We start from the raw sequence: 25,952 nt of genomic DNA, 5'->3' as shown, positions 1-25,952 counted from the left end.
TGCTCCCCTTCCCAAAACACACCGCAGGGAGCGGGAGGCATAAGTGCCCTCCCCAGCCTGCCCCATTATTTGCAGCAAAAAGCTGGATTTTTCCTGCAGAAAGGGTACGTCTGTATTAATGCCCTCGAATGATGCAGGTTCCCCTCGGGGATCCAGTGGGAAAACTTGTGCCGAGCACTCGTGTGTCCCGATATTCAGTGCCGGAGACCGTAAGGATTTGGTTGTCGGTGGCAGGTGGCTCTAACCTGGCAAAAACAGGCTCTGTGGTAGGGAAAAATGTGGGATCCCCCATGGGAACATGGCACACCATGCTCCTGGAAGGGGAATTTGAGTGTGCTGTATATAGAGGTGGCTGCACTCCCTGATTCCCAGCCCAGACCTATATATTCCCCTCCTGGCTGCTACGCAGCCTCCGCTCATCCTTTCCACCAGCATCCGTATGTCTTTGCACGGGGATTTTGGAACAGGATTAATTAGTGTTCCCCCACTCCCCAGTAGCTCTCCTCTTAAACATTTTCCTCAAACCCTCCTTTTTTCACCCCATGATCCTAAATAGCCCTACAGATCCCTCTTTATCCACCCTGGGGCTTTCCATGTGGGAATGGTGCAGGATCATCTTGTCTCCAGCCGATGATAAACCTTTTTTTTTCTTTTTTTTTTTTTTTTTTCCCCTCTCCCCCTGGCAGTGTCACCGGCTGCCGAGCGCCTCCGCTACATCCTGGGGGAAGACGATGAAGCTCCCAACCCCACGCTCTTCACGGAGATGGACACGCTGCAGCACGACGGCGAGGAGATGGAGTGGAAAGAATCGGCCAGGTGAGCCAGGGGGGGATGCTTGGTGTTGAAAATGTGTCGGGGAAAGACCCTCCCTCTAAATATCCCTGGGTGGAAACAGGGTCAGGGAATGAGCATCATTTCCGATGAGGTTAAAAAAGCCATGCCTGAACTAGGGAAATGCGGAAAACACAGCGTTTTGGGGGGCTTGGCACGGCGGCTGCAGCCGGCTGAGGAGGAGGAAGGGAGAAAATTTCCCATCTCTTCCCACCTCTCCCCAGGCTGGAGTAATCCCAGAGCTGGGGGATTCCCATTCCCAGGGCAGCATGGCAGCGAAGCCCTGCAGAAAGGGCTGGGAGGGTGGAAAAAAACAGGATAACATGCTGGGAAAGCGGAAAATTAGGGAACAGGGGACAGAACAAACATTTTCCCAGGTCTTTCCCCCCACCCCCCGACTTTTGCTGGCCAGGCCAAGAGTTAAACTCCTCCTGCCCTCAACCCACCTACTACATCTTTAATAGAAGTGTTAAAGAAGTTGCAAGTAGCGTTGTCTTTATTGAATTCAGAGCTTATCCAAGGGGAAAATATCAAATTCAAGTGGGATTTTCTCTTCCTAGCCTCAGCCGTGTTAAGGGCTAGCGGGGTTGGGGTTTTGGGGGAGTGTTGGGAAGGGGGTCAGGGATGCCGATGGTACCCCAAGCCCTTTCCTTTTGGTAGCATATGCGGGATTTCCGAGTCTGGCTGCAGAGGTTCACCCGAGGGATGGAGAAGGAGCGGGATCAGGCCCTGTGGATGCTCGCCCCGTCTCTTGGGCTGGTTATTGGCATCACCAAAAACTTTGGAAGCTCTGAAGCATCCTCCTGGTTGCCATCCCTGCTCGACATGCGGCAGCGCAGGGATGCTGCTGCTAAAATCTTTAATTCCTCCCCACCAGCATTTTGCATAGGTATCCGCTCATCCCTCCCCACTCCCCAAAAAGCTCAGAAGGCAAAAAAAAAAGCGCTTCCACTGGGATTTTCATCAGGGAGGGCTTGAGATGGAGGTTTCCAAATTCCTCTGGCAGGATGGAGGTTTCTCAAGTCCTGGATTTCCACTCCCCAGCGAGGAGCGGTTCAGCCTCTTCAGCCGCTGCGGGACAGCAGCTCCTTGCTGGGAGCAGCGCTACCTGTGGCTAAATCCTCAATAAATAGAAAAAAATGGAAATAAAGCAGCTGAGCACAGCAGGGAGATGGGGTTTTGCTGTAGCCTTGGCGAAAGCATCACGGGATGTCGGTCCCAGGGCAAAGGCGCCGCTGGAAACGTGCCTCTAGTCCTGCACGCCGACCCAAGCTGCCACCCCGTGTGCTCACTAATAACCCACTTTTGGCAGGAAAATGAGGCAAAAAAGAAACGAAAAGCGACCTAATCAGCTTTGGGCGAGCGCCGGCGGGGCTTAGCGGGTGCTGTGGCGGGAAGCTTGAATTTCTTGCCAATAAAAGCAGCGTTGTTTGATGGGCTGGAGGAAGGCTTTCTGTAAAGAAATCAGGGTGGGGAGCTTTGGAGCTGTGGGCACTGGGGCCAAATGGTACATTTTTGGAGGTGCGGGGGTTTTGTGCCCAGCACAGGCCATTCCTGGTGCTCCCAGATAATATTTTGGGGCTTTTTTAGAGGGACACCCAACATTTTCTCTTTGCAGCAGCTTTTTAACACCCTCCCTGCCCCTGCAACTGATACCATCCCGGGCTCTCCCCACCCTTCCCCTGCAGCGTCTGTGAGCCATCAGCTCTTCCCACCCCCCTTTCTTCTCCTCCATCCTTCTTGTCTGTGCCCTCCGTGGCAGCAGGAACCCAAACCCCAGTCGTACCAGTTAAAAGTTGTAAGGTTAAGCCCTTGCGTAGGCTAATCCACGGAGCCTGCAAACCTCTTGTAAAGGAAAAGCAGCTTTCTTCCCCAAACTGACGTCTTGTGGAGAGCTGCCTGCTCTCCCCGGAGCCTGAGCCCCATCCCTGGGGAGCTGGGAGGAACCAGCCACCATTCCTGGATTTGCTCGGAAGTCTTTGCTTTGTAAAATTAAGGAGCGGAGGTGGAAGGACCGATTTCCAAGGGCTTCCATCTCCCACCATGGGGATGAGGCACCCAGGTGTAAGTCTGAGCATTGCAAAGGAATTTAAAAGATGTTTGCAATTGCTTTGCTGTGTGCATGGCTGGTTCACGCGGGTGCAGAGCCTGGCTCCGGCAAGGTCAGCTCCAGGGGAAAACCTCCCAAATCTCGCAGGAGCAATTCGAGGAGGGTTAAATCTGCAGGGTTGAGTTCAGTGGGGGAGCCGAGAGGTTTTGCTCCGCTCTGCAGCCATGCAAGCATCACTTTGTCTAATGATGTTACTCAATTTCTCCGCTCCCATCCTGAATAACAAGCCAAAACTTTGCAGGATGAATTCCTCCAGGCTTGCAAAGCCACCTGCAGAAGGGAAAAGAGGAAAAGCAATTCTCTTATTCTCTTCTCCTACACCGTGCCCGTCCCCATGGCTGCCGCTCTCATTGCAGGTGGATAAAGTTTGAAGAAAAGGTGGAGGAAGGAGGGGAGAGGTGGAGCAAGCCCCACGTGTCCACGTTGTCTTTGCACAGCCTGTTTGAGTTGCGGACGTGTCTACAGACGGGAACGGTGCTCCTGGACTTAGATGGCTACTCTCTGCCCCAAATTATAGGTAGGAGCCAGCGGGGTATCAGTGGTTTCAGGTGGCTTTTTCCCCCTGACCTAAAGTGCCAGGAACAGATTTAAATGCATTTTCTTGTTATGTGCAAATATAAACCAATTTATTAGCCAAGACAGGAGTTGAGAGCCAACACCTCGGTTCACCAAGCATTGTCTTGAGCCTTCTGGGAGGGTTTGTGCTGGGGTAACGCATGCACCTCCCTCGTTCGGTGCTTGCAGACGATGTCATTGAGAAGCAGATCGAGGATGGTCTGCTCAAGCCAGAGCTGCGGGAGAAGATAAGCTACGTGCTCCTCAGGAAGCACCGCCACCAAACCAAGAAGCCAATCCACCGGTCCTTGGCCGACATCGGGAAGTCCGTCTCCTCCAGCACAAGTGAGTCCTTGGGGTCCAGCCTGCTCCTGGTTGCATCCTTGACTCATCGGTGAGCAAGCCTGGGGGGAGGGAGATCTCAGACGAAGGAAAGGGGGACACCCAACACCATTTGGGGCACCCAACTATCTACTGCGTTGAGGAAGACCCCAAAATCTCTGCCACTGGTGGCTTTAAGGGTGGGAGGTCATCGGGAGGTGGGAGGCAAGGGGATGTCTGCTGAGGTGGACGATGGCGTTGTGCAAGAGATGATGGCATTGTGCGAGGGACGGCGGCGTTGGTGGTCACTTGGCCAAGGGGCTTTCTGGCAGAGCAGCCTACAGACAAATCCAGTCTGCTCTGCGGTTGAACCTGCCTATTTTTGAGCTATTATAAAAGGGGATTTGTTTGTTTTCACGCTAGATTATTTACTTAGGTTTAAATGGAGGTCATTTGGTGGAGCCCGGGATTTGCCAGGCTTCGGCTGCTCCCCGCGTAGACAGAAGCAGCAATGCCCAAGCTCAAAGTGTACATGGAAGAGGCTGTCAATAACCAATATTCCCACGCTATGGGCATTCCCAAGTTTCAAAGCGGCCACCATCCTAGATATTTGAACAAACATTTGCCCAGAAGCCTTCAAAACGCAGCACAACTTGGAAATGTTGTAGTTAGTCCCTGTAGGTGGGAAGAACAGGAGCATCCTTCGCGTTTTTAGTTCCTTGCTGAGACGATGGCATTGCTTTGAGTTTGCAAATAGGGACACCAAGGAAAAGAAGGTCGTTGGCAGGAGCAGAGGGGTCCCTCGCATTTCTTGTGCCAATGGCAACTCTGTGATATTGGAATAAATGCCCAAAAATAGGGTCATACCCAGTGGGAACTTCATTATTATTTTTGGTGGGTTTAACAAAAAAAAAAAAAAAAAAAAAAAAAAAAGAAAAGGACAGATGCTGTGGTTGCAGCTGGTGTCTCTGAGAGGTGCGGAGCAGCTCAACAAAGCTGGTCCAGGTGGTTTTCCAAAAGGATAACACAGTTTTGGGAGTTGAGGAGGTTTTCTGAGAAAATGCTGGGTTTAACACAGAGAATGCGGGGTGGGGAAGGGAAGTCTTTAGAGGGAAGTAATTCAGTTTAAAATCTGAGGTGAAAACTGGGGCTCACCACCAGTTCAGGGAGAAGAAACATTAAGGTGAAACTTGGCGGTGGCCAACATCAATATCTGGAAGCATGAAGTTCATGGCAAATTTCAAGCGTAGCTTTCTTTGGAGAATTATTAGATTAAAAAGGCAAATAAAATATTGGGGTTTCTTAAGTAGCAGAAGTTGCACTTCTGAGCCCATTTATAGCCTTGCAGAGAGCATCGGCAGGGCGTGGGGTGGTGCAGGCTCCTTGCACGGAGCCTCAGCAGTGGGACAGCTGGGTTAAGGCAATTTATTCTTTGATAATGAGAAATATATACTAGGCTAATGGGAAATGTAGTACTGTGGGTGAGATAAAAGTGCAAATGAAAGTAGGAGGGAAAGGCACATTGCTGGTGAATCAGCCCTGGAAGGGTCACATCTGTGCTGGGCAGCTGGTTTTTCCAGCCTGGTGGTCTCTTGCCTTCAGCATCACCCAAGGGTTTCTCGCGGCACCTGCATCTCCTCTAACACCTCCTCTCCCCCAGCCCGCAGCCCCGTCCGGAGCCCAGCCGCCGGCGCTGCCTTCCACCGCTCCACCGAGGACCTGCGGATGCGACAGAGCGCGAGCTACGGCCGCCTGCGTAAGCTGGGGGGGGGGCACAAACACCGCTAAAAGAAGCAGGGGAGAAACAAAATCTATGTTGCAATACGAAAGCGGGCAATTGCAATTACGAGGGGATCCCACCACAGGCATAAATGAGGTGTGGTTTGGGTAACCACAGGGTGACTGGTATCAGGAAACTCATATTCTTGGGTTTTCACCTCCCTGTGCCTGGTTTGCAAGCCTGGCTATAATAAATAAGTTGGGTTTTTTAATTTGCACTCAAGTCTTCCTGCCACGTTTTCTCCTTGCACGTGGGGCTGTAACTCGGCTGCACGCCATGGGGTGGTTTGCTCTTCTCTCCATCAGGTCACGCGCAGAGTCGGAGCATGAACGACATCTCGGACACACCAAGCTCCGACCAGGTAACCAACCCCAACCCCCCCCATACCGACCAGGTAACCACCCCCAAACCCACCCGCACCGACCAAGTAACCACCCCCAGACCCCCCAGCGCGCTGCTGTGAGGAGCATCTCTGACATGACCCGCGATGGAGCCGGGGCTCTGGGGTTGTTAAGGTCCATGTGAGCCTTGTGTGGCTTCGCTCAGTCGATACCCGCACAAATTCCTAATTAGGGAAATTAATACATGTATTGATCCCTGCTAACTCATGGGGAAGCTGTTCCAGAAATAATACCTGGGCTTGCAAGTTGAACGCGGGGTTAGGGACATGCGGAGATGCTGATAGAGCTTGAGATCTTTCGGGTGGAAGGAAAAAAGATCCTTAAAATCTCTCGGGAGGTAGGGAAGGGTGCTTGGGAGAACGCAGGGATCCTAGAAGAGCCTTTGCTTGGCCGGGTGAGGGCAGGCTGCAGGGGTAGATCCCATCCAAGCACCCGGTCTGCGAGCAGGAACACAGCTCTCGGGACAACGGTCTGTAGATCGAGGCGGGTTTTATTTTTCCCTCTTTGCACCGTGATGGACGTGGGTTTCTTAATGCAACGCTCCGTCGGGGGGCTCTTCCCCCCCAGTTTGCTTTGCGTGGGAGAGCTGGGAAGGAGGTCAGGCTGGAGATGCGATGGATCAGCCAGGTTTTGTGCCCTTCTTTTGCTGGATGTCCCATCCCCATCCCGGCATCCAGGCTGTTTAGCTGGGAACTGTTGATGCCTTATAGGGGCTTTGCTTTGTTTCTGTTTGCGTTAAAAAAAAAAATTAAAGGCAGGTGGTGTTTGTGTGGGATGACAGCTTGCTTCTCCCCAGGGATGTCCTTGCTGGGCTTACCCGGGGTGGTGCAATTTAGGGGGAAGCGGAGGATGGGAATTCATGTGTTGCTGGGAGCCACGGGACAGGGATGCCACCGCATCAGGGAGGCAGAAGGTTCCCAGGGCACCTTCCACAATTCCAGCTGCAATGAAGCAAGCCAGCTGCCCACGCACGAACCCCAAACATCAGCCTCCAGCAGTGGGGTGCGGAGGGTTAATCCCAAAATATGCAAAGCATTTAGGTTTAATCGCCCTATTAGACCCACTACAAAGGGACTTTTTAAGTGTTACACGAAGCTTAGTGGTCACTGTTAACTCCTGCTCTTGCTTATTCCAAGCTGCATTGGAGGAGTTGCTTTATTATTATAATTTTTTTTCTTTTTTTTTTCTTTTTTTTTTTTTTTCCATTTGGGTTTAAAAGATTAGAAAGGGGAGAGCTTGCTGCCCGGCTCACATGCCTCCCCTCATGCTGGCATATAGATTATAATAACACCCTGCCTGGGTCGGTATTGAACCCTTTTAGACTAATAATGAAAGAGCTGCAGGGGAGAAGAGACAGGGAATAAATCCATGACCGAGGTTTCCTACTTCCATTATTTGTTCCTGCTCCGAGGATGAGACCAGAGAGGAACAAGCTAAATAAAACCTCCCCCGTGCACGGTACGGGGGTCTCGGGGGAGCCTGGGGCTGCAGGGCTGCAAACAGACCTGCAAAAACACGTGCTGGCTTGCTCCAGGATCCAGATTTGGGGCTCAGATTTTCCGCAGGGGGATTGATTGCGTGGGATCTTCCCTGCGCAGACCCCAGCCCAGCAAAGCACCTGTCGCAAAGCGCCCAGTTGCACGTCGTGTTAGGGAGCCCCGAGCGTGTGGTTTCCAGCTTATCTGGGGCTACTCGTGGTTTTGAGTAACAAAGAAATTCAGCTTCCTGAATTTCTTGCTGGTTTATCCCTGGATATGGCTCTTGAATCCCCACCTCTGGGAGTCCTGGGACCATCAGAAGTTCAAGCCTCCAGCTTCAGCTTTTGGGTGCAGGGTGTGGAAAAGAGGGGGAGATGCCAAATCTGGGTACCGTTCCCTTCCCCACCCTCGTCTTTCCAACAGCTGAAGAACAAGTTCATCAAGAAGATCCCCAAGGATGCCGAGGCCTCCAATGTGCTGGTGGGAGAAGTGGAGTTCCTGGAGAAGCCCTTTGTGGCTTTCGTGCGGCTCCTCCAGGCAACGATGCTGGGAGGGGTGACGGAGGTGCCTGTCCCCACCAGGTCAGCGCAGTTCCTTTGGGTCCAAAGCACCAAGTGGTCTCATGGCGTGGATGCTGGTGGTCCGAGGTTGCCAACACGGTGCCTTTCCCTTCCCAGGTTCCTCTTTATTCTCCTTGGTCCCGCGGGAAAAGCCAAATCCTACAACGAGATCGGCAGAGCCATCGCGACTCTCATGGTGGACGATGTGAGTAGATGCCACACCTGGCCCTCACCCCTTGCTCAAAGCTAAGAAGAAAAAGCAATTTTCATCCTGTCACCCCAAAAAATGAGCTTTTAAATCCCATCACGATGTGGGACGTGTTTGGTGGATGCCATTCCCAGGCTGACACCTCTCCTCCCTTGACTCCCAGCTCTTCAGCGACGTTGCCTACAAAGCCCGGGATAGAGAAGACCTGATTGCCGGCATAGATGAGTTCCTGGATGAAGTCATCGTCCTGCCACCTGGCGAGTGGGACCCCAACATTAGGATTGAGCCACCCAAAAAAGTGCCCTCAGCTGAGAAGAGGTGGGTGGGAGGCGTGGTGCTGGACCGGCGCTGTGGCCACCCCCATCCCTCCTGTTCTGGAGATGCTGGAGGTCAGCAGCTTTGCTTGCCTTCATCCCAAGAAACCATCTCTGTGAACGTTCCAGAAACTGCTTTTTCAGCAGTTTTTGGCCCCAGATCAGCTCAGGACTGTTTCCACTCTGCAAAATCTGCATTACCCGCCTGGGTTGAGCAAATGCAGCCCTTGATTTTTTCCAAATTCCCCCCGAAAGCCAAGCTCCAGCACAGGCAGAGCGCTCCCCCATGGCCTTGGCCATGACCCCTGCACAGGACCGGCTGGCAGGGCAGGTGCCGTGGCCAACACCAGTGGCTCTCTCCCATAGGAAATCTGTTTTCTCGCTGAACGAAGTGGGACAGATGAACGGCACGGCCGGTGGGGCAGGCGCTGGGGGCGGTGGAGGAGGCAGCGATGATGGGGAGATGCCCGAAGTTCATGAAATCGGGGAAGAGCTCGCGTGGACGGGCAGGTGAGCCAGCACCACACCGCCCAAAAACCTTCGGAGGGTGCCAGCACCCATCAGCATCTCCCGCTGGCTCAGCCCTTGGTCTGCTGGGGCATGGAGGGGTGAGATCCTTCTGGGCACGGGCTTTTGCGCAGCACCGTGTCTGGTTTGGTGGGAGGCCCGAGCATTTGGTCCTTGGTGGTGTCTCCCCAGGTTTTGTGGTGGCCTCTATCTGGATATCAAGAGGAAGCTGCCCTGGTTCCCGAGTGACTTCTACGAAGGCTTTCATATCCAGTCCATCTCTGCCATCTTGTTCATCTACCTGGGCTGCATCACCAATGCCATCACATTTGGGGGCTTGCTTGGGGACGCGACGGACAACTACCAGGTCAAGTCCGAGGAAAGGGGTCACTTTGGCTTGGGGATGGGACAGGATGGGATGGGATGGGGCAGGAGGGGTTTTACCCTCCTTGTGCCATGCCAAGCTTTGATGCTGCAGATGTAAATTCTTTGCCGAGTGGGACCGGCAGTCCTGAAATACCTGCAGGATGGGAAAACCCATCTCAATGGCATTGCCAGGAGCAAGGGGACATGGTCCCACCCATCCTATGTGGGTCCAAGCAGAGGTCCTTGACTCCCGTCTCCATCTGGGGTATCTGTGGGGATGTAACGTGGCCCAGCATCACCATAATGGCTCAATGGTTCAATCGTAATCCCTAATGCTAGGTTTGATCCATCCCCAGGGCGTCATGGAGAGCTTCCTTGGCACGGCGATGGCAGGCTCCATGTTTTGCCTCTTCGCTGGGCAGCCGCTCATCATCCTCAGCAGCACCGGCCCCATCCTCATCTTCGAGAAGCTGCTCTTCGACTTCAGCAAGTAGGTGTTGAGCGGTGCCAGGAGGAACGGGGACCCATCCGTACGGGGGTGGGAGGTGTCCTCCAGCCCACAGCGTGCTCTCACGGGGATGCTCTCGCCTTGTCCCCGCTTTCAGAGGCAACGGCATTGACTACATGGAATTCCGCCTCTGGATCGGCTTGCACTCTGCCCTACAGTGCCTTATCCTGGTGGCCACCGACGCCAGCTTCATTATAAAGTACATCACCCGCTTCACGGAGGAAGGCTTCTCCACCCTCATCAGCTTCATCTTCATCTACGATGCCATCAAGAAGATGATCGGAGCCTTTAAGTACTATCCCATCAATTCAGACTTCAAGCCGGATTACGTGACCATGTACAAGTGCGAGTGCATCGCCCCCGACCCAGGTGAGTACACATCTTTTTCGGCGCCGGCTGGGGAAGATGAAGGGGTTGGGGGGGGGGGTCCCGCTGTGGATAAATCCCGCTGGATCGTTGGCCAAGGACATGGAAGGAGACAGCTACCCGGTCAGCATTGGGTGGAGAGACCTCATCCTCTGAGGATGTTCTTGGGCAAGACAGAAGAGCCTTGTTCCCCATGGATGAACGCATTGGTGCTCGCTGGAACGCAGAGGACGACACCAGAGAGCTGGGGCCTCAGCCTGGAGCAGCCAGATGGATGGATAAAAGGGAAATACAGTGTGTGTGTGGGGGGGGGAAGACATTTTAGAGCATTAATTCCAGCCTGCTGCCGATGGAAACTTATTCTCCAGAAAATACGTTGGAGGGGTTTTGTCCTCTCCAGTGTCTGGGAAACCCTGGGATGTCCCAGTTGGGTGTGGAAACCTCCTTGGACTGCTTTTTGCTCCTCTTTTTAACTCCTTTTCAAAAAGGAGAAGCCATCAGGCTCTGAGAAGACCATCTTTCGATGGCTCCCCTGGTTTTGCTCTTGGATAGACGTACCGGATGATCCCTGGTCTGAATTGAGCAGCTCAGATGCTCCCACAGCCACCTGGAAGGGGATGGAGATCTTCGCTTCGGGCTGATGGCAGCAACCCCGCTCTCAGGCGAGCTGAATTTATTTTAAAAGCCTAAAAGCTAACAATTCTGGGGAGCATCAGCTGCAGGCAGAGGGTTGTGATGGTGAAGCTCTCCCCAGAAACAGAAGCATCCAAGACCAGCCGCGTTCCCTATACATCCGTCATTGCCAGAAGAGATCTCACCCGCTGCGATGGAAATACCATTTATTCGCTTTCATTTTGCATTTTCCCTCGATTTCTGTTTACCAACCACCCGCTGAGTGACCCGATCCCGTTGGATTTTGAGAGCCCTGCGTGCAGTGGGGAGCACACCGAGACGCTGCCGTCCTTTCCCAACCCAAACCCTCCCAAACGTGACCTGCGGGAAAGCGAAGCCTGACCCCCAACGCGATCCCGGGGGGGCTGAAATATCCCAGGAACGGGACCGTGACCACCTCCATCCACCCGCCAGTGCCGGCATCTGCCCGGCAGCACCCACCGCCGTGGCTTGGCGCAGGAGGATGGGGGAGCCTTGAGCCTCCAGGGAGGTCTCCCCCTTTTCCAAGCCCCCCGCCCCCCCCCCCCCCCTCCCCCCAAGAAAACCCGGGGCAACCGAGAGGCATTTGCACCCCAAAAACCTTTAAGCCTCTTTGCAACCCAGCCCCGTTCCTCACCCTCGCTGCTCCGGGCACCCAAGGCAGTGGTGTCCACATTGGATTTTCCATTCCTCTAGATATTGAGAAATTGTTTATTCCCCCTACATCCTTTTTTTTTTTTAATCTTTTTTTTTTTTTAATTCGTTCTGATTTTTGATCATTATAACTGATTTGTACCATATTTGTCTCTGCTGCACACATCAATTTGGGCTGATTTCAATCTCAAGTGAGTATCGCCTTCTAAATATTAAAACTCTTTTAATATTTGATACTCTTCCCCCGTGGGGCTTTTGTTGTTATTTTTTTTCCATGTATTTTACTTTTCTCTCTGCTCTGCTAAAAGGGTTTATGTAGACTCCTCTCTTAAAATACCACCAGTGGTATTCTACCCTTTAAGGTGTAGAAATCACTAATAAGGCTGGTTTCTGGAATAATGAAAGGTTATGGAGGGGGAAAAAAAAAAATAATACTAATTAATAATAATAATAGTGTTTTTAATGCTGGGTTTGCCAGCGCCGTTCCCCGGAGCCCGGTTTCGGCAGCTCCCGGGTCTCTGCTTCTAACCCAGCAATCGCTTCTCCTTCATTAATCCTCGGCGCTGGGGATGGAGGCGGCAGGTCGGGGCAGCCGAAATTCCCACTTGGCGCAGGAAGATGGACCAGAGGGAAGAGGGGGGGCAGAGCGGTCCCGGACCCCGCTTAGGGGCACCCGTAAAGAACGTGGGTGCTCCTGAAGCTACGGAGCTGCATCACCCGAAGAGCCGAGCGGAGCTGCTTTTTGCACTTGGAGGAGAAGGTGCCGGGGGCTAGAAAAGATGGATTATTTTTTTTTTTGCAGTGAGACACTAAAACACCCTTAAAATATTTTAAAAAAGAAAAATAGCCAAAAAACCCCACAAATAAAAGCCAATTGGGCATGATTGGGTGCCGCCTCTCCAAAAAGAACAGGCTGCTTTTTCAGTCTTCAGCCCCCGTGGTTTTATGATGCAGGTGTCGGGATGCTCAACCCTGCTGCCGGCGGCTTCTCCGGGAAGCTCCTAATAATTTTAGGAGCTGGGAAGTTCCTAAAAATACACACACACCCCCGGCACTCGCCAGCCCTGGAGGGAGAAGCCGCCGTAGGAGAAGCCGTGTTCTCCGCTGGCGCATGGGATTAATCAGGGAGAAGTCGCTGCGGGGTTAGACATGGGGGGGGGTTCTCCCCGAATCCTGGTCCGCCCTCGGGATGCCGATCCCCACGCGGCTCTCGGGGGATGCGCTCGACCCCCCATTTGCTTTTACGCTGGCCGGGCTCAGCTGCGCCTCCCCGGGCAAAGCCCGGCTACTTTTAATACCAAAACCTCGATATTAGCCAAAAACCTCAATAACAAACTCCTTTCCCGCAGCCAACGCGACCTTGTTTGATGCTTCAGCTCCAGTGGCACCAAACACCACTAACGTTTCTCTGGTAAGCGGCTTTGCTCATCCCGACGGGAAACTTGGGATAAGGGAGGGCAAATCCGAGGGACTCCTGCATCCGGGGAGCGACGCGTGCCGGCTGGGAGCGAGGGCGATGCAGGATTTGCATTGATTTGGCTCCACGGTTGGGCTCGGTGGCACCAAATCCCCACTTTTTTGCCCAAATTAATAGTGGCTCCAGGGCTCGCTTGTGGCTATGGGGCTCCTGGCGGCAGCAGCCCTGGGAAATGCCCCTTCCCTTGCACGCTACAATTAATTAAACTGCTGATTTTGCTTTTTTTGATGGGGAAATACCCCTTTCCTTGCATGTTGCAATTGCTTAAACTGCTAATTTTGGGGTTTTTAGCAGGGAAATACCCCTTTCCTTGCATGCTGCAATTCCTTAAAATACTAATTTTGGGGATTGGCCAGCGAGTGCCCCTTCCCTTGTACACTACAGCTGCTAAAAATGCTGAATTTTCTTTTTTTAATGGGGAAATGCCCTTCTTTTGCACACCGCAATTTCTTAAAATACTAATGTTGCTTTTTTTGGCCAGGAAAAATCTCTTCCCTTGCATGCTGCATTTGCTTAAAAGACTAATTTTGCATTTTGGCCAGGAAATACCCCTTCCCTTGCATGCTGCAGTTGCTAAAAATGCTGATTTTGTTTTATTTGGCTGGGAAATACCCCTTCCCTTGCATGCTGCAGTTGCTAAAAATGCTGATTTTGCTTTATTTACCTGGGAAATGCCCCCTATCCTTGCACGCTGCAATTATTTAAAATGCTAATTTTGTTTTTTTGGTCAAGAAATACCCTTTTCCTTGCATGCTGCAATTGCACTAAAATGCTAATTTTGTCTTTTGGGGGGGGGTTTCTCCCCAGTACAATGCTATTAACCTAACAGCTCTGGACTGGACTCAGCTGAGTAAGAAGGAATGTCTCAAATACGGCGGCAGCTTAGTGGGGAAATCCTGTAAATTCGTGCCCGACCTGGCCCTTATGTCCTTCATCCTCTTCTTCGGCACCTACTCCATGACCTTGACCCTGAAAAAATTCAAATTCAGCCGCTATTTCCCCACCAAGGTAAGGAAAGCACCGGGTTTCACCCTTCTCTTTTCCAAAAGGTAGGAAAACCAGGAGCTGGCAGTCTGGTGGATGCAAAGAGCTGCGGGAAAATAAATCTGTATTTCTAGGAGATGTTGCTAGCAATAAGAAATAAGCAAAAAAAATCCCCCTGAGCCTTTAGCTGCCGATTTGGCTTTGCATATTAAATAACCCATCACCTTGCCATGCAAAGGAGGAAAAAATCTACATTTTGTGGGTTATACCCAGGTTATCCATGGGTGAGCGAAGCTGGAAAACCCCAGGGAAGGAGCCGAAGTGGGAAGCAAACCTCTCCATCCCATTAATTCACCTCTCCATCCCATTAATTCACCTCTCCATCCCATTAATTACCCTTTCCACCCCCGTTTCCCCATCTTGCCTCCAGGTCAGGGCTTTCATTGCCGATTTTTCCAATGTCTTCTCCATCCTGCTTTTCTGCGGAGTGGATGCCTGTTTCGGACTGGACACCCCTAAGCTCCATATCCCCAGTATCATCAAGGTTCGGCTGCACCGGGGGGGACCCCTCGCCTCTCCACCCTCACTCTTCTTCCAGCTCCTCAACACCTTTCAGGGAAAACTGCGGCTCCTGTGGTGTCTGGACACCTTCTTAAAAGCTACTTTGTATTTTCTGGGGGAATATTCTAATTCTGTGACTTTTTTCCTTCTTTTTGTTGGTTCCCCCCCCTTTTCTTCTCTTTCTCTCACTCCCTGCAGCTGCGTAAACTTATTAGCGATTTCTCTATCTTTATGTCCATACTAATGTTTGTGGGTCTGGATGTGCTTTTCGGACTCAACACCCCAAAGCTCCAAGTGCCTACTGATTTTAAGGTAAAAAAAAAAGCAATAAAATCCCTTTCCCAGAAGCGTCATTGAAAATTTCTCCCCCCTCCATCCCTGGGGTGCCATCGGGTGTCCCAGTGAGCATCCCGGAAAAATGTTGGGTTGAGGCATGTGGATGCTGGGTGTGGTTTGGGTACCGGTGCGTGGTGGTGGGATTTAGGGATGGATGTGGGATAAGGATGATGCTCGGAGGTGATGGGGTGAGGTGGGGCTTCCCAAAATGTCAGCGCTTGGGCTCTTCCCTCTCTCTGCTCTGTGCCGGGGCTCCACCACGGTGTCCAACCCCCCTGTCTTCCACCCCCCCCCCCCTCCAGCCCACCCGTGTGGACCGAGGGTGGTTCGTGTTTCCCTTTGGGAAGAACCCGTGGTGGGTTTACCTGGCGAGCGCCCTGCCCGCCCTCCTGGTCACCATCCTCATCTTCATGGACCAGCAGATCACAGCCGTCATCGTCAACAGGAAGGAGCACAAGCTGCGGGTGAGCCGGGACTCGTCACGGCATCGCGTCGGGTACCCCTGCATCCCTGCCAGCACCCACTTTTGGGGTGCGGATCAGGTGCTGCTGCAAGGCACGGGGGGGGTCACCCCGGCTCGGCACGCTGCGCAAAGCCAGGGCTCAGCCTCTCCTTCTCACGCGGGGGTTTGGGGGTGACAGAGCCTCCAGGGTGTTACATCCACCTAATGCTGTAGGTAGTGGGGTGCAGCGGGGTGATGTGGGGTGCGCTGCGGCACTGCAGGGTGCAGGGTGCAGTATACCAGTGTGGGGTGCTTCGGAGTGATGCGGGGTGCAGTGTACCAATGTGGGGTGATGCAGGGTGATGCAGGGTGATGCAGGGTGCAGCGTGGTAATGTGGGATACATCAGGGTGATGCAGGGTGCAGTGCAGCAGTGTGGGGTGATGTGGGGTGATGCAGCATGACAATGTAGGGTGCATGAGGGTGATGCAGGGAGCTTCAGGATGATGTGGGGTGATGCAGGGTGATGGGGGGTGCTGCAGGGTGCAGCCTGGCAACGTAGGGTGCATGAAGGTGATGCAAGGAGCTTCAGGATGATGTGGGGTGATACAGGGTGATGCAAGGTGCAGCGTGGCAATGTGGGATACATCAGGGTGATGCAGGGTGCAGTGTAGCAATGTGGGGTGCTGCAGGGTGATGTGGGGTACTGCCGGGTGCAGCCCGGCAATGTGGGATGCATGAGAGTGATGCAGAGAGCTTCAGGATGATGGGATGATGTGGGATGACACGGGGTGATACAGGGTGATGCAGGATGCAGTGTAGCAGTGTGGGGTGCTTCAGGGTGATGTGGGGCGATGTAGGGTGATGCAGGTGCGGCATGACAATGTGAGATGCATGAGGGTGATGCAGGTTGATGCAGGGTGCAGTGTAGCAATGTGGGGTGCTGCAGGGTGATGTGGGGTGATGCAGCACGCAGCATGACAATGTAGGGTGCATGGGAGTGATGCAGGGAGCTTCGGGATGATGTGGGGTAATACAGGGTGATGCAGGGTGCAGTGTAGCAATGTGGGGTGATGCAGGGTGCAGTGTGGCAACATGGGGTGCATGGGGGTGATGGGGGGTGCTTCAGGATCGAGTCAGTTTGCAGATGACACTGAGCTTGAGGGGAGCATTGATCCGTTTGAGGACAGGGGGCTCTGCAGGGGTGTCTGGGCCAGTGGGGTCGATGGGCTGAGGCCGCTGGATGAAGTTCAACAGGGCTCAGTGCTGGGCCCTGCACTGGGGTCACAGCGACCCCCCGCAGCGCTGGGGCTGGGGAGCTGCCTGGTGGGGAAGGACCTGGGGGTGCTGGCTGATGGTCAGCTGGACACGAGCCAGCAGCGTGCCCAGGTGGCCAGCAGCATCCTGGCTGCGTCAGCAATAGCGTGGCCAGCAGGACCAGGGCAGTGACCGTCCCCCAGTACCTGGCACTGGTGTGGCCGCCCCTCGAACCCTGGGTTCAGGTTTGGGCTCCGCACCAAGACACGGAGGTGCTGGAGCGCGGCCAGAGCCGGGCAGCGGCGCTGGGGCAGGGGCTGGAGCACCAGCCTGATGGGGGGCGGCTGGGGGGGGTCAGCCTGGGGAAAAGGGGGCTCAGGGGGGACCTTCTCGCTCCCTACAGCTCCCTGAAAGGGGGGTGGAGGCAGGGGGGGGGCGGTCTCTGCTCCCAGGTTACAAGTGCAAGGATGAGGAAGCGGCCCCAGGTTGTGCCAGGGGAGGTTCAGGCTGGATGTCGGGAACAATTCCTGCCCCACAGGGTTGTCCGGCACCGGGACGGGCTGCCCAGGGACGTGGTGGAGTCACCACCCTGGAGGTGTCCGAAAGCCGTGTCGATGTGGCGCCTGGGGACGTGGGTTAGTGGGGGCCGTGGCAGCGCTGGGCTAACGGTGGGACTCGATGGTCTTAAAGGTCCTTCCCAACCTCAACGATTCTATTCTAGGATGATGTGGGGTGATGTGGGGTGCATCATGGCATTGTGGGGTGCATGAGGGGGATGCAGGGTGTATGAGAGTGATGTAGGGTGCTTCAGGGGGATGCAGGGTGCACCGTGGCAACGTGGGGTGCATCAGCACAATGCGGGGTGCCCTGCAGCAGTGATGGGGGATGCAGGGTGCACCAGGGCCATGTGGGGCGCATTGGGGTGATGCGGGGTGCTCTGCAGTGATACAGGGTGTTTCAGGATGATGTGGGGTGAACCGCAGCAATGTTGGGGTGCATCAGAGTGATGTGGGGTGCTGTGGGATGATGTGGGGTGATGCAGGGTGCACCGGGGCAATGTGGGGCACATCAGGGTGATGTGGGGTGCCCTGAAGCGATACAGGGTGTTTCAGGATGATCAGGGTGATGTGGGGTGCACCATGGCAATGTGGGGTCCACCAGTGCGATGTGGGGTGCACCGCAGCAATGATGTGTGTGCCAGGGTGTTGCAGGGTGCAATGTGATGTGGGGTGCACCCTGGCAATGTTGGGGCACATCGGGGTGATACGGGGTGCTTTGGGGTGATGTGGGGCGATGCAGGGTGCACCGGGGTGATAGGGGGTGCAGTGTGGTGATGCAGAGTGCACCAGGGTGATGTGGGGTGCTTGGTGTTGATGTGGGGCGCACCGCAGCAATGATGGGTGCACCAGGGTGATGTGGGGTGCAGTGTGGTGATGTGGGGCACATCAGGGTGATGTGGGGTGCTTTGGGTTGATGTGGGGCGCACTATGTCAGTGCAGGGCACACCGGCAGCAACGATGGGTGTACCGGGGTGACGTGGGGTACATCAGGGTGATGCAGGGTGCACCGCAGCAACGATGGGTGTACCGGGGTGACGTGGGGTGCATGGGGGTGACGTGGGGTACATCAGGGTGATGCAGGGTGCACCGCAGCAACGATGGGTGTACCGGGGTGACGTGGGGTGCATGGGGGTGACGTGGGGTACATCAGGGTGATGCAGGGTGCACCGCAGCAACGATGGGTTGTACCGGGGTGACGTGGGGTACATCAGGGTGATGCAGGGTGCACCGCAGCAACGATGGGTGTACCGGGGTGACGTGGGGTGCATGGGGGTGACGTGGGGTACATCGGGGTGATGCAGGGTGCACCGCAGCAACGATGGGTGTACCGGGGTGACGTGGGGTACATCAGGGTGATGCAGGGTGCACCGCAGCAACGATGGGTGTACCGGGGTGACGTGGGGTGCATCGGGGTGACGTGGGGTACATCAGGGTGATGCAGGGTGCACCGCAGCAACGATGGGTGTACCGGGGTGACGTGGGGTGCATCGGGGTGACGTGGGGTACATCAGGGTGATGCAGGGTGCACCGCAGCAACGATGGGTGTACCGGGGTGACGTGGGGTGCATGGGGGTGACGTGGGGTACATCAGGGTGATGCAGGGTGCACCGCAGCAACGATGGGTGTACCGGGGTGACGTGGGGTGCATGGGGGTGACGTGGGGTACATCAGGGTGATGCAGGGTGCACCGCAGCAACCATGGGTGTACCGGGGTGACGTGGGGTGCATGGGGGTGACGTGGGGTACATCAGGGTGATGCAGGGTGCACCGCAGCAACGATGGGTGTACCGGGGTGACGTGGGGTGCATCGGGGTGACGTGGGGTACATCAGGGTGATGCAGGGTGCACCGCAGCAACGATGGGTGTACCGGGGTGACGTGGGGTGCATCGGGGTGACGTGGGGTACATCAGGGTGATGCAGGGTGCACCGCAGCAACGATGGGTGTACCGGGGTGACGTGGGGTGCATCGGGGTGACGTGGGGTACATCAGGGTGATGCAGGGTGCACCGCAGCAACGATGGGTGTACCGAGGTGACGTGGGGTGCATCGGGGTGACGTGGGGTACATCAGGGTGATGCAGGGTGCACCGCAGCAACGATGGGTGTACCGGGGTGACGTGGGGTGCATGGGGGTGACGTGGGGTACATCAGGGTGATGCAGGGTGCACCGCAGCAACGATGGGTGTACCGGGGTGACGTGGGGTGCATCGGGGTGACGTGGGGTACATCAGGGTGATGCAGGGTGCACCGCAGCAACGATGGGTGTACCGGGGTGACGTGGGGTGCATGGGGGTGACGTGGGGTACATCAGGGTGATGCAGGGTGCACCGCAGCAACGATGGGTGTACCGGGGTGACGTGGGGTGCATGGGGGTGACGTGGGGTACATCAGGGTGATGCAGGGTGCACCGCAGCAACGATGGGTGTACCGGGGTGACGTGGGGTGCATGGGGGTGACGTGGGGTACATCAGGGTGATGCAGGGTGCACCGCAGCAACGATGGGTGTACCGGGGTGACGTGGGGTGCATCGGGGTGACGTGGGGTACATCAGGGTGATGCAGGGTGCACCGCAGCAACGATGGGTGTACCGGGGTGACGTGGGGTGCATCGGGGTGACGTGGGGTACATCAGGGTGATGCAGGGTGCACCGCAGCAACGATGGGTGTACCGGGGTGACGTGGGGTGCATGGGGGTGACGTGGGGTACATCAGGGTGATGCAGGGTGCACCGCAGCAACGATGGGTGTACCGGGGTGACGTGGGGTGCATGGGGGTGACGTGGGGTACATCAGGGTGATGCAGGGTGCACCGCAGCAACGATGGGTGTACCGGGGTGACGTGGGGTGCATCGGGGTGACGTGGGGTACATCAGGGTGATGCAGGGTGCACCGCAGCAACGATGGGTGTACCGGGGTGACGTGGGGTGCATGGGGGTGACGTGGGGTACATCAGGGTGATGCAGGGTGCACCGCAGCAACGATGGGTGTACCGGGGTGACGTGGGGTGCATCGGGGTGACGTGGGGTACATCAGGGTGATGCAGGGTGCGCCGCAGCAACGATGGGTGTACCGGGGTGACGTGGGGTGCATCGGGGTGACGTGGGGTACACCAGGGTGATGCAGGGTGCGCCGCAGCAACGATGGGTGTACCGGGGTGACGTGGGGTGCATCGGGGTGATGCAGGGCGCACCATGGCGATGCGCGATGCTGCAGGGGGTGCGTGGGGCGGGGGGAAGCCCCACCTTGCTGGGCTCTGGGGTGACTACAGGAACCGCATGGTGAGCTGCGTTGCCCCCCCACCCCCCCACCCCCCACCCCTCCTGGGCTCTGTGTTGCAGAAAGCAGCGGGTTACCACCTGGATCTGTTCTGGGTGGGCATCCTCATGGCCGTCTGCTCCTTCATGGGGCTGCCCTGGTACGTGGCAGCCACCGTCATCTCCATCGCCCACATCGACAGCTTGAAGATGGAGACGGAGACCAGTGCCCCAGGGGAGCAGCCCCAGTTCCTGGGGGTCAGGTGAGGAAGGCTCGGCCGCGCTCTTCCTCGGGGTGGGGAATCCAGACGTAGCAGCAGGTCCAGCCGGCACGGCCTCATCCTGCTTCTCTCATCGTTCCAGGGAGCAGAGAGTGACGGGCATCATCGTCTTTGTGCTGACGGGGATTTCTGTCTTCCTGGCCCCTATCCTGAAGGTAGAACGTTCCTGTTGCTCCATCCCTGCTCCTTCCCCGCAGATGTTTGGGGACATGGGACTGAAACGCTGGGTTTCCCACCCCCACCATGGTCCCCAGCATTGATCCCCATCCCCTTCCTTGGGGTAAGCACTGTGGTTTTTCCATGTCCCCAGTACATCCCCATGCCGGTGCTGTACGGCGTCTTTCTGTACATGGGTGTCGCGTCGCTGAACGGCATCCAGGTAAGTGCTCCTCCTCCTCCTCCTCCTCCTCAGTGGCCATGAAGGGGTCCTACACGGGGGCAAAAAAGGGGGATTTTGACCCCCAAATTTGCATGCGTCCAGTATTTCCAGCTGCATGGAACAGCAGATAACCAACCCCCTTCGAGCAACATCAAAAAGCCTCAAATTCCCCGTTTTGGGGAGTAAAAGAGTGTTTATCTGGGCATCCCGGGAGCCTGGGGAATGAGGCCGAAGGCTAACGCCAGCCTTCATCCCACCGCAGTTCTGGGACCGCTGCAAGCTCTTCCTCATGCCGGCCAAGCACCAGCCCGACTACGTCTTCCTCCGGCACGTGCCGCTGCGCCGCATCCACCTCTTCACGCTGGTGCAGATCGTCTGCCTGGCCGTCCTCTGGATCCTCAAATCCACTGTGGCCGCCATCATCTTCCCCGTCATGGTGAGGCCACCCCCCTGCAGCCTCGTTTAGATGATTTTTTTGGAGATTTAAGGGAATTTTGGCTTGGTCCCGTGGTGGTCCCCGTGTCTCCTGAGGAAAGATGCTCTTGCAGATCCGGCTCTTGCATCTCTCCCCTCCCAGATTTTAGCCCTGATCCTGGTGAGGCGGCTGCTGGATTTTGTCTTCTCCCAACACGACCTGGCCTGGATTGACAACATCATCCCTGAGAAGGAGAAGAAGAAAGAGGATGACAAGAAGAAAAAGAAAAAAGGCAACAAAGGAGACAGCAGCAGTGATGAGGAGGTGGGTGCAGGGTGGGGGGTGGGGCTCCCATGGACGGCGGGGGCATCCGGACCGGCTGGGGAGGGAAAGATCCCACCGAAACCTCCAGGTCGGTGGGTTTGGGATGAAGATCGTTTGATGAAGTTGGATCATTGGGATGAAGATCCCATTTGGTTCGTGGCGGTGTTTCACTGCATTTATGGGACAGGCTGATTGAGGGGCTTTAAGTGACGGCTGGGGCCAGCTGGAGGCTCCAGGGAATGTCCCACCTGTCCTGAAAGCTGGCAAATTGTGACCAAAAAAAAGAAATTATTAAGGAGAAGAGCGAAAATCCCATGGCTGAGGGTGCAGCACCCATTGTACCGTGGCAAAGCATCGTTAACCTGTGCAACCCCCTGCTGCAGAGCCAGAAGGGCTGAGAGTTCATTTGGGAAGAGGAAGGCAAACCCTCCTCCTCCTCCTCACGCACCCACCCTGGAGGTTTTGGGTCCCTTTGAGTGCTCCAGGTGGTCTTGGAGCCCACCGAGGCGCTGCCTTCACCGAATTTCCCCACTTTCTTCTCCAGTTCCCACCTCCCTCAGTCATTAAGATCCCCATGGAGCCCCTGCCATCGCAGCCCCGAAACGGGGGTCCCCATTGCCTCAGCCGTAAGTAAAAAGCTCAGGAGCCTCTCTTGCATTCCCTACCGCTTCCTAACCCCCCCGTGACGGGATCCGCTCGACCCCCCACGGCACTAACCCCGCTGAAAGACGCAGCCTGGATCCATCCTGCCCAAGCCAAGCGGGGAGGAGGGTCTGCTGCATTTAAAGCAGGTTTGAGAGGATGCAGCGGGCTCAGCACTGCTAATAATTGGGTATCCCAGGTGGCTGGGAAGCCAGGACTCTCCTGAGTCCCCCCCCTAAGCTGATACTGATGGTGATTTTTAAAAAATATTGATATTTGGGAAGGTTTTGAGCTTGTGGCAGCGGTATCCTGGCTGCAAAAGAGCAGCTGGGTTCGGTTTGGTTCAGCCTGCCTGAAGCATCATACATGAGCTGGTGCAAAGCCAGCCACGACCAAAAAAAAATGCAAAATAAACCCGGGTGAGTTTGTTCCAGCTTGGCACCAGGTTGCATCATGACGCCAACAAGCTTTAACGTGATAATTCATTGATCCTGTCCTCAAGCTGCAGCTAGCAGGGGCTGGTAGGGCCTTTCATTTTCTATCATCACCCCCAAAATCAGCATTTCCCAGGAGCTTCTCTCCTCCCGCTGCCTGGAGGATGCTGGACCCGGTGGCAGGTTGGAGGGGAGGGCATGAATGGATTTTTTTTTGGGGGGGGTCTCCTTCCTCACGCGGGAAGCATCTCACCTCCGTGTCCCCCCAGGAAAGAGGTCCTCCACCTGGAGCTTTGCGTTCTGATACCTCCCCAAACGGTTCAGACCTGGATCGCAGGTAAACGACACCGAACGGGCTCCCCCATCCCCAGGGCACGTGTTGGGAGACATTTCTCAGGGTCACCAGCTGATGCTCCTGGCTGAGCATCGCTCGCTCGAGCCAGTTCCCATCATCCTTGGGCAGGGCTGAAATATCTGAGTGTATTTTGGCAGCATCCCTCTCTATTTTGGGGGGGGGGTTGTTTGCTGGCCCCGGCTATCGGGTCATCAGAGCGTGGTTAGGTGCAAGAGGGTTTAAAGCGATAAAAACACCGCCGGGCAACAGCCACAGGGATTTTTAGGGTTGGGATGTACATCTGAATCCTGAAAGCTTGGGATTCTTCTCCACCTGCAGCAGCGAATCCCATGGATTGTACATAGCAAAGGCAAAATATCATAGATTTATGAATTTTTACTGGCGGTGGCATCATCCGGAGCCTGTTGCCGGGGTTGCTGGCGTGGTTTTGGGATGGTTTTGGGATGCAGGTGCCCATGCCTGGCTACTCACTTCCCCATCTCTTCCTCCTCCTCAGTATTACGCTTCACCTGAAGATTTCGTGCCCATCGTCTCCCGCATTTAACTACTCCCGAAACCCCCTCTGCGCCGTGCCCCAGGTGAAGATCGAGATGGAGTCGGACTACGAGGACACCGACACTGAGAAACCACCTCGGGACATGGGCAGTGAGACCACGCTATAGTCCTGCGCAGAGCTTCCTCTGCCGTTTATATATATATATCGATATTTAGATATTCATATATATATATAAAGCAAATTGGGTTTATTTTCGTATGTGAGGCGGAGGAGACCGGTGGCCCCAGGAGTCTGTTGCTCGGGTAGTTTTTAGTGTCACGAGTCAAACGCGTTGTTGAATTTCCTCCCTTTCTGCTGGGCTGGTGGCAAAATGGGGCTGAAAAGGTGAAATTGGTGATTTTGGCCCCCACGAGCCCCAGAGCTGCTGCTGGGTGGAGAAGCTGGAGGTGGTCGGGGCTGCGGGAGCAGCAGGGATGGGGAGGGGGACTGTGTCGGGGCGATGTTTTTAGGGGGGGGTTGGGGTGGGGAGGGGGTTTGCGTGGCTGAGAAGGAAGGGGGAGCGCGCATCCTTGCTTCCCAGTCCCTGGAATGGCAACGTGGCTCTTGGGGAGTCTTGTTTTCTGAAGGGATTTGTGGTGGTGGTCCCGAGCCACGGCAACCGGGGGCCCTTTTGGCAGCAGCATCCCAGGCGTGGCGGCAGGGATGCAGGAGGGACCCGCCGGTGGCCGGGGGGGGGTGGGACCCGGCTCTGCTGCCCCGAGGGGTGCGTACGAGAGGATGAGGAGGGACGGCAGGGATGCAGAGGAGCTGATGCCCTGGGAAGGGAAGCTCGGCTTTAAGGTTGTTGCTGCTTGAGGGCAACCAGAGCTGGGCTGCAGAGGGCGGGCAGGGCGGGGAACGGGACCTGGGCTTCCGCAGGCAATCGGGAATGGTTTCCCCAGGGAATCGGGAATGGTTTCCGCAGGCAGCGGGGCACGGTTTCCACTGGGAAATGGGAACGATGGCTGCAGCAAAGCCGTTCGGTCGCCCATCGCCATGTCCTCACCCGCAGCTCTCCCAGCACCACCGCTGGCCCTGGGGTCGGCACCAGCCCCCTCTCTCCCCCCAGATGCTGGAGGAGCCCCCTCTGCCTGCCCAGCCCCCGACGAAGGGCTTTGCTCCCACTTTAGCTCCTCAACCCTCATTACTCGCCCGTGGTGGCTCCTCACGGGGAGGGCAGAGCTTGCCCCCCGCCACGTACCCACCCCGGCTCTCAGGCTCGGCCCCAGCAGCTCCCGCTCAGGTCTCCATCAGCCTCCCGGCTCCCCAGAGGGCTCTTCCCACCGCCGCTGCCTCCGGCTCCGCCGGGAAGGGAAGGGAGCGGGTTGGGAGCCAACGCCGGCACCCAGCTGGGCTTGGTGCTGCCCAGCTCTCACCACCTGTTTTTCCAGCAGTGCCGGGGCCTTTAAAATGTTTTGGTTTTTTCCCTTCCACGAGCTTTTTACTTATATTTGCTAGATGGAGATTCTTTAATTCTTCTCCATTTGAAACCCTCATAGATGGATTCCTTATTCTTTCCTCTCTTTTTCAAACCTCACAGAGCTCAAAACCCTTCCCCCGAGCAGAAGCCGCCTACCTGCTGTACGGGGGGGTTTCTGGGACACCAGTTAAATATTGCAACTGGTCTGAACCTTGGCATGGGACAGATCCCAGTTCTCTGTAAATAGTCGAGTCCAACGAAGACTTGAAGGCAATTTCCTATTTATCGCTGATTTTTTTTTTTCTGGTTCAGGTACACCTCCTGGGGAAACGGGGTGAGATTAACGCAGTATTAACTCCCGTCCCCACTTAAGCGAGAGCCACGTAGCTTGACGTTAACATTAAGAACTATTTCAACTCAAACGCATCGTGTCTGTTTTGTAGCATTTTGTACCAATCTCCTGTGTGGTAGCTGAAGCGTGGTACAGGTAGGCTTATGATTTTAATCAAACAGGTTAATTTGCTTTATCCAGTACATCAGCTCTACTGCGCAACACCCCCAGAAAGGCTTTGCGGACTCTGGGTTGATGTTTCATAGAGCAGAGCTGAAGCCACTCTAGCATCCAGCTTGTTTTGACTAAATTTGTCCATTTTGCAAGGTTCACACGTGGTTTATACTTTTTTTTTTTT

The 25,952-nt window shown here is 55.4% G+C and overlaps 1 protein-coding gene across 7 annotated transcripts in view; it reads left to right on the top strand.

Moving 5' to 3' along the window:
* Nucleotides 1–23,979, top strand: part of SLC4A5 (solute carrier family 4 member 5) — a 33,876-nt gene extending 9,897 nt beyond the window's left edge. For 2 of the 7 annotated variants that reach the window (XM_056363060.1, XM_056363061.1), the window contains 23 exons: nucleotides 687–816; nucleotides 3,298–3,458; nucleotides 3,686–3,841; nucleotides 5,478–5,573; nucleotides 5,903–5,958; nucleotides 7,900–8,057; nucleotides 8,154–8,241; nucleotides 8,408–8,562; nucleotides 8,925–9,068; nucleotides 9,258–9,432; nucleotides 9,788–9,921; nucleotides 10,037–10,308; nucleotides 12,960–13,021; nucleotides 13,895–14,095; nucleotides 14,831–14,944; nucleotides 15,271–15,432; nucleotides 20,563–20,741; nucleotides 20,842–20,914; nucleotides 21,070–21,138; nucleotides 21,401–21,574; nucleotides 21,716–21,877; nucleotides 23,223–23,290; nucleotides 23,805–23,979. In XM_056363060.1, coding sequence (XP_056219035.1) covers nucleotides 687–816; nucleotides 3,298–3,458; nucleotides 3,686–3,841; nucleotides 5,478–5,573; nucleotides 5,903–5,958; nucleotides 7,900–8,057; nucleotides 8,154–8,241; nucleotides 8,408–8,562; nucleotides 8,925–9,068; nucleotides 9,258–9,432; nucleotides 9,788–9,921; nucleotides 10,037–10,308; nucleotides 12,960–13,021; nucleotides 13,895–14,095; nucleotides 14,831–14,944; nucleotides 15,271–15,432; nucleotides 20,563–20,741; nucleotides 20,842–20,914; nucleotides 21,070–21,138; nucleotides 21,401–21,574; nucleotides 21,716–21,877; nucleotides 23,223–23,290; nucleotides 23,805–23,970 — 3,155 coding nt within the window. In that variant the 3' untranslated portion in view covers nucleotides 23,971–23,979. Of the gene's footprint in view, nucleotides 1–686; nucleotides 817–3,297; nucleotides 3,459–3,685; nucleotides 3,842–5,477; nucleotides 5,574–5,902; nucleotides 5,959–7,899; nucleotides 8,058–8,153; nucleotides 8,242–8,407; nucleotides 8,563–8,924; nucleotides 9,069–9,257; nucleotides 9,433–9,787; nucleotides 9,922–10,036; nucleotides 10,309–12,959; nucleotides 13,022–13,894; nucleotides 14,096–14,501; nucleotides 14,616–14,830; nucleotides 14,945–15,270; nucleotides 15,433–20,562; nucleotides 20,742–20,841; nucleotides 20,915–21,069; nucleotides 21,139–21,400; nucleotides 21,575–21,715; nucleotides 21,878–22,421; nucleotides 22,504–23,222; nucleotides 23,291–23,804 lie in introns of all 7 variants that reach the window. The other 5 variants (XM_056363064.1, XM_056363062.1, XM_056363066.1 and 2 more) reach the window with 5 other exon arrangements.
* Nucleotides 23,980–25,952: the final 1,973 nt, after the last annotated feature.

The sequence above is a fragment of the Falco biarmicus genome, chromosome 18, assembly GCF_023638135.1.
Source record: "Falco biarmicus isolate bFalBia1 chromosome 18, bFalBia1.pri, whole genome shotgun sequence".
NCBI classification, from domain to species: domain Eukaryota; kingdom Metazoa; phylum Chordata; class Aves; order Falconiformes; family Falconidae; genus Falco; species Falco biarmicus.
This window is presented reverse-complemented; position numbering and strand designations above follow the sequence as displayed.